This window comes from Geospiza fortis, unplaced genomic scaffold (assembly GCF_000277835.1).
Source record: "Geospiza fortis unplaced genomic scaffold, GeoFor_1.0 scaffold12, whole genome shotgun sequence".
Lineage (NCBI taxonomy): Eukaryota > Metazoa > Chordata > Aves > Passeriformes > Thraupidae > Geospiza > Geospiza fortis.
Window position 1 is genome coordinate 6693669 of NW_005054323.1, and position 7483 is coordinate 6701151.

Below are 7483 nucleotides of genomic sequence, written 5' to 3' on the forward strand. Positions count from 1 at the left end.
ATGGTATGTGACCCTTACTTCTACCTAGTAACTTTTGTCCAGAAGGGCTGCCTCAAACTGAAGGAGCTCAGTCCGAGTCACTTGCTGTTTCTGTGAAGCTGGGCTTAGACAGAAGAGAGATAAAGGACATCTTGATGTAGCATTCAGTTAAAGTTGAGTGCATTCAATAGCCTGAAACCAGGAACACCCCTGTTGTCAACTAGTGACTGCTAAATTAGATTCAATAAAACATCACAGGTGATTTATTGTTTTATTCAATAAAACATCACTGATGATTTATTGGTACCTAGTTAGGATGAGAGAGAGGAGGTGAGACTTGAAGCCAGATTCCTCAAGCCCTACCTCAGGCTGTAAAGGCAGGTGTCAGTTTGTTGCTCTCCTGTTGGCTTATGTTGAATTAATTCAACAACCGCTGCTTAAGGCTATTTTCCCAAGTCTCTTCTACAGCTTAATGTCTAGGGCTTTCTTTCAAAGTACAAGAGTGGGTTTAAATTCCAGCATGAGACAACTGAAGTCTTTTATTACTGGGGAGAATGCTCTGCAGTGGGGATAGTGGGAGTGAGGAAGGGAGCGAGTGTCAAAAATAGAAATAAAAATTAAGCAAAGGCTTTTTGGCATTTGTTCTTTCAACTGGATGCTCCTGCAGGCAGCTGTGTTTGAACATCTGTTTGAAGTTTCCAAATACTGGAGTGGCTTTGATGATGAATATCTTTTCACAGATCCACTTAAAAGCAGCAATTGGTTCATAACTATATTTTGTGAATAAAGTTGGATTTCAATTATACCCTTGTCCTCAGAATTCCATTGTCACTTTCTGTCTGGCATGATGACTATTTTGAAACACATTCTACTAATCTAGCCAAGGTGCTTACTTGTATTTCATATTCTCCTTCTGTCATGTTCTAGACTTGACCTTTTCACAAAAGTACCTCATGAAAGAATTCTGGGTATAAAGGTTAGACGAAGTTGGGTGACATTGGCTATTGGCAAGTTAACTAATGTTTGCCAGATTTTACAGACATATGCATGGGAAAGGCTTGCAAGTGACCCTTGGAAGGTTCTATTATAATCAACATAGAATTAGCATTGCAAAGAGGTCTTATTGATGCCTAGGTGTGATGAAAGTGGAAGTGAAACCTCAAGGAAATATACTGAGACAGGTGACAGTTTATGCTCTTTATTTTAAAGCAGGTGGATGACCACCATTTATGAAATAAAGCAAAAAGATCCCCAGTTTCAGATGCAAAAAAGTGCCATCTCTTCAAACAACAGACTGGCTTGGTGTTGGTATGCCATCATAGTCATCTGAGTAGTGCTGATACTGGTCAGTAAGAAGAGGCTGATGCAAGTCATCTTTGTTTTTCTTGACACGTACGATACATGCAGCAGCAGCAAAGATAATTGCAACAAGAACCAGTGCAGTCACTATTGCAATAGTTATCATCTCTGTTACACGGAGAGCCCGACCTAAAAGAAGGAAAACAAAAGGCAAAGATATTAAAAGCAAAGTCAAGTAATATGGATAAATACCTGAAGTTCAGACTGGAACTCAGCATTTATCATTATCCATTGAGTTGGGGAGTAGAAGTAATTCTGTTTTGAAGTAGAAGTAATTTTGTTTGATAATTCTTGTTCAAAAATGTGAGAAGATTTAGTCTATCTTGCCTCAGTCTATATTCTGTTCTGGACCTTTCTTCTGCCACCTTGTTTGTGAGGATTTGCATTCTCTCCGGTGAGTTTATGAATCTATTTGACATAGGAATGGAGACATTCTGCAAGGTTAAGATCCAAATGAGAACTCCTAAAATTAGGGTGGGTACTGGGAACTTCACGGTGGAACAGTCTCTGACCAGTAGCTGTACCAAATCCCAAACAAACATCTGGAAAGTAAGGTAGGAAAGGAGACAAAGGACTTTACAAAGACAGCAAATATTGTTGGTGAAATTTGAATAAATTTCAAGAGACAAAGATATGAAGGAAAAAAAGAAGAGGAAGTATCTAGGCTGCACAGTTTACCTGGCCACTCGACTTCATAGCTGTATCCCAGGTTTTCTGGTGCAGTAACAAACATTTCATTATTGGTTACAGGAGGCCAGAAAGGCACCATGTTGTACTGTCGGTTATGTCCAATAGGGGCATTCTCCAGTGGGTATGTTGAGATATCTATATTTGAAAGTCAAATCACACTTCTGTAAATAAATTCAAAATAAATTGCACTACTTCATTTTTTTTCCAACTAAGGATTTTGAGTACCCCAGAATTCTTTTTCAGTTGTTCCAGAAGGATTTGTTTCCTGATGTGGCAGATATAAAATAAGAGTCTCTATGCTGTCCAAAACCAAGACCACTAGTGTTATCTATGGTTTTGAACAGAAATGATCAGTAAATTTTTAAAAATTTTGCCTGTGTTGGGCTTTTTGCTTCTTCTCACTTGGAAAAGGAGAAATATGTCAAAGACTTTTTTCTACATTCTTGCTTTGCCTGATTTCAGCAGTGATGAACAGGAGGGTAGTTCATGTAAATTCCGTGGACTTTTTTTTGTAACATTTTGCTAAATCAGAAGGAAGTCAGCTGAAATAAAAATCAAAACAAAACAGAATATCCCCAAACCAAACCAAATCAAACCAGCAACAACAATAACAAAACTCAAAACATAACAGAAAGAAAATACTTTGTGGTAAGATGATGCTAAACCTTGCGATAGATCATGTAAGAACCACAAGGGGATACAATTGCATTCTGCGAGTTGATGTGAGAAAATTCAATGAGGCAGGTTGTGGAAGCTACACAAAGAGGGCTCAGTTGTGCAGCAACAGCTGCCTTCTGTAGAATAAGGAAGAGGAGTATAGATTATCCTAAGAGAATAAAGTTGCTGCATTGTGTGGAGGAATACAGTTGCTGCATGATGTATAGACATCAGGGCTAGATTGAATTCTCCCCTAGTCCACTAATGTAAGTCTCCTCCCTTCTTTATTTTTCTTTTCCTTCATTCCTTTCAAATCCTTCCTTCTGTTGTTCCTTTCTCCCTATTTGTCAGTTTCTCCTGTATTACCTTTTTCTGTTCTTTTTGGAATTAAAAAAGCAAGGGCAGAAATTACTATCCTTTAGAAGTATATGGAGATGTTTATTGAATGCTGGTAGTATATAACAAAGGTGGTGAAAATGAATGTGTATGGCATCTGTTCTTCCTCTGACAAGAAGAAAATAGTTATTTACTCCGCACATTGGTGGAATGTCCTTCTGGGGTTACAATGTCCTTGCTCTGTGTATTCCTACATACTGTTTTCTTGAATTGCGGCTACTGTGTCTGACCAGGTCCCTTCACAGAGAGTGGTCTGCAATTGGATGTCAATGGGGTGAGGAAGAGAGCTTCCTTTGTCTTTGTTAATGATAATAACTCTTGAAATTCTAATCCTCTCTCCTAAATTTAGGGGCATCTTGCTGTCCCAGAAGAAGGAGCTGAGTTTTTGTGGCTACAAAGACTGACAACCAGCCATCCTGCCTCTGTCCATGAGAACATCTTACCTGCAGAATGCCGTCTCAGCCACTCATCAAAAAGAGCATCTGTAAATGTGTGCAGGAGGACAAAAATAGGGTCATTTGGTGATAAATGAGTTTGCCCTCCTGTCCCATTCAAAAATAGATGAGCCAAGTTATGAAGACTTCTGACTGCTGGATCATATTTTCCTGAAGGATCACTGTACCCTGAATATGCAAACAAAGAAGAAAACAAGAATTACGGTGAAGATTTTGTTTGGAGCTGCAGTCTCAGATTAATACTTTTTTTTTCTCTGAAATGCTTTCATGTTGTTATGTCGCTTTGCTTGAAAGAAGTGGGTAGTTAATTCTCTAGCTACTGACATTTGGGAAATGTTCCTGGAATGCATAATTTTCAGATTAAAATAGCCTTTATGAAAGAATGCTTGGAATGTGGACTGCAAAGCTGCTGGGTTCTACAACAGAAATGGCCAAAATAACATCATAGCATGAAAATAGAGGTGTATATTTAGGCCCTAAATACCTTTCACCATACTAAAATAGTTGCTTGAGTTTTCTAACTGCTTACTAAAGCAGATGTATCTTGACATTTACTCTAATAAGCTAGCTGTTAGGTTTCCATACATCACTTCCATGCATACTGGGTACACATACTGGAAATCTTCACATACTCTGATATTGTTTATTTTTTCAGTGAAGGTAGAGTGTGGCTTTGCTTGTGCCCAAAACCTCATAACCCTCAAGTCAAATGTTAGGATCTGAAGCATCATGAAAACTCCTCCTGTGTTCAAGCTTCGGACAAATGTTCCAGGGAGGGATACATACAGTTAATTTTTTAAAGCCATGTTTGGACACCTAGGTATTGATAGGCAGCAATTTGAACCGTCATTTTGTAATTTTTCCTGTTAAAAGCTCTGGATTATTAAGGTATAAAAGAAGTTGTTAGGATGCTGTCCGAACAGTATAAATCAAATATTTAGGCTCTTTTTTCTATTGGGGGTGTGTGTGTGTATGTGTGTGTTCTGGTGTTGGAGAGTTTGGTTTTAAATGTGCAGAGCTTATAGAAGGACAAGAGTTTTATGTCCCAGAGAGTAGGGCTAGCATGTCTAGCAGTAAATCCTGTACCCAGAGCTATTTCAGTACTATTGCACTAAGTACTACCACAGCTTTCAATTTATTTTGTTTTCTTTTCTTTCTTTCAATTCAGATCCAGGAATAACTGCTAGAAGCCCTTCTTTGCTTCATTTAGGGATGCAGCAGCATCAATCCACAGGCAGGGACTGTGTTTTCAACAAAGGCAACTTACTAATTATGTGCCAGGGACCTGAAGTTTTTACTTAGTATACCAGCAGCAGACTCTTGAGACTTTTATGCATTTTAAGAGACATAAGCTAGAGCTATAAAGTAATTTACATAGAGCTTATTTCTGCTTAATAGTGAGCTAATACTTAAAGATAAGAACAATGTGTTCTTCTTGTCCAACAGCCTGTCTCAAAACTCATACTTGCAACAGGAAAAAGTAGCAAGTCTGCTCCCTGACTTATTTGGAGTTGTTCCAGGTCTTTTTATTTGCCATGTTTACCTTCTACTGTGTTACGGAAACTGTCTGTTGAATTGGAATAAAAAGGAGGAGTGTCAAATACACCAACTTCCAAACACTGAGCAACATCCTCAGGCTCTGGGAGACGCTGCACCATAGGTCGTGCTACATTTCCAGCAGGATTCCTTCGGATGGGACCACCCTCAGTACCTGGAAATGAAAAGAAGAGAGAAAACAAGGTTGGTGGAACAGTAGGCCACAGAATGAATCGCTCTCATGACTGAATCATGGAGAAAAAAAATCCCTCAAAAATTACATTCACACTGAATGAACTGGTCAATTCCTTGTGTTTTGCAAAGAATCCTCATGGGACCCTGTGTTCTGGGTTCTCTCCTCCAGGATTTAAAAAGCTTCTTATTGAAGTTTGTTGTTCTCTAAGTGATTTAGAAAAATTTTCTACAGACTTTCATGTGATTTCCTGGTGAGATCTAGGCTGAGATTATTCAGGGCATCCTGATAGAGTAGCTGGGAAAGGATTATGTAAATTACTAACCCAATATGTGGGATTCTTATTTTTTGCCCCTATTTCCATGATGATGCTTATATGAAGAAACTTACTGGTATTTAAAAAATTCTTTTAATTTGGGTAGATATGTTAGAATGTGGTATTACATTCAAAACATGGTACACGTAGTTATTATGGGGATTTGTTGGATGTTTCATTTTAGGAGCAGAATGGCACGAAGGTGATAAGTGGAGTAGTCAGAAGAAAAGTTAAACTTCAGTTAAGAAATAACACCGCCAGATGTAATTGTTTATGGAGCAAGAGATGAATTGTTACTGCATAAGAAGGGAAGGCAAAGCATTTAATCTTCTTCTACAAGCTTCTGATAATATGTACTATCTCAACAGACTGATGAAACATGGATCAAGAATATTCAAAAACCACTTCAAGATATTTTGGCTGGAAAAAGCCACTGCAATTTAAAGCATTATGTTTATTTATTATTAAGAGAATTTTCTCTCCAGATATCTTTCATCATTCATACTTACTGTTACAGATGGTTCCCAAGGTTTCATAATCTTCTACATTTTCACATAGCACTCGCCACTGAGAGAAGATCGAATTCTGGCTTATAAGAGAGACATCAAAATTGCTTCTAGCTCCCATCAAGTCATCTGAGCAGATATCACATGTATTTTGTCCTGTTGCAAAGTTCCAGTAGGGCAGTCCAAAAGTGGGGTCCTGTAGCATGTTCTAATCCACATAAACATGGTGTTACTATGTGTTTGACACAGACAGCTATAATATTTACTACTAGAAGAATGTTAAAAACCAGCTAAATACATCTTAGTAGAAGTCAGAATCCTGCCTTCTAGAAGAGAAGAACTCTATGTAAAATTCACGCAGAAGCTTTTGGTAGTTTTTCACATTGATACCTTTGTTCAGCAGAGCAGATAGCTGTACAACTGATCTGAATCATAGGTCTCCCCCACTAATAAGACAGTACCTCTCCCACAAAACCATATTGTGAGCAGTAAGAAACATGAATTAACACTGAGACCCTGTTTTCCAAATATTTTTAATGACTTGTCAGCAAAAACAGTCTTTGTAGTGCACGCAATAACTAGGTCAACTGTGGAACTGAAGGAAATATAAAGAATAGGGGTACCAGCTTTTCCAATTGGTGTTTGGTTCTAGTACGGGTTAGAGCTGAACAGTTCTGGAGTTAGTGAGGCAAAATTACTTTGACTAATGAACAAGTCTACTGACATAAATAGGAATATATATTAAACCACAGACAGATAGAACTTCTCAGGGCTTTCACTTAGAGAAATGCCACTGATGACAAATGTGCGTCTTGGAAGGGAGTTTGTGCCTCAGCCTGATGTAAAGCAATTAAAGCTAGTGGAAACACTGAAGTGATTTCAGACACTATTTAGTCCTGACCTTGAAAACTTAATTCTTGTTTTTTTAGGAAGGATGATGGTTCATAAAATACTATACCCATTTTGTGAATAGGTCCGCATAAGAGAAGGAAAAAAAGAGAATCATTGCTTTATGGAACGGGGTATAACAAAATACTAATTTCTCTAACCAGTTACACAAACTAAATGTGGTTCTGAATCCGTAAGCCATCTCTGTTATCACTTCCTTCAGAATTTCTGCTGCTTTGGTTAATGTTATTCAAGAATAATGGCTGTGAGATTAAAAACACCACTGAAAATAACTTCGTTGGTCCAATAAAATGTCTTATATCTAGAATACATTTTTTTTTCCATGAGATTTTTATGGAAATTTTATGTTTTCTATTGCTGTGATTAAAATAGTATATTTAAACATCTCTATAAAAGTGACAGTCTGAAGCCTAAATGCGCTCTATTAAATTCTGTATATAAAATGAGTTACTGAAATTGAAGCAGAATCACTTCAACATGTAGGGAA

At 37.7% G+C, this 7483-nt stretch overlaps 1 protein-coding gene across 1 annotated transcript in view; it reads right to left on the minus strand.

Annotated features, from left to right (window-relative positions):
* Positions 1-1251: 1251 nt before the first annotated feature.
* Positions 1252-7483, minus strand: part of TYRP1 (tyrosinase related protein 1) — a 9865-nt gene continuing 3633 nt past the window's right edge. The window contains exons 3-7 of the mRNA XM_005420871.1: positions 6091-6295; positions 5080-5247; positions 3525-3704; positions 2017-2163; positions 1252-1467 (exon numbers count right to left, since the gene is read on the minus strand). Of these exons, the coding sequence (XP_005420928.1) occupies positions 1262-1467; positions 2017-2163; positions 3525-3704; positions 5080-5247; positions 6091-6295 (906 nt within the window). The 3' untranslated portion in view covers positions 1252-1261. The remainder of the gene's footprint in view (positions 1468-2016; positions 2164-3524; positions 3705-5079; positions 5248-6090; positions 6296-7483) is intronic.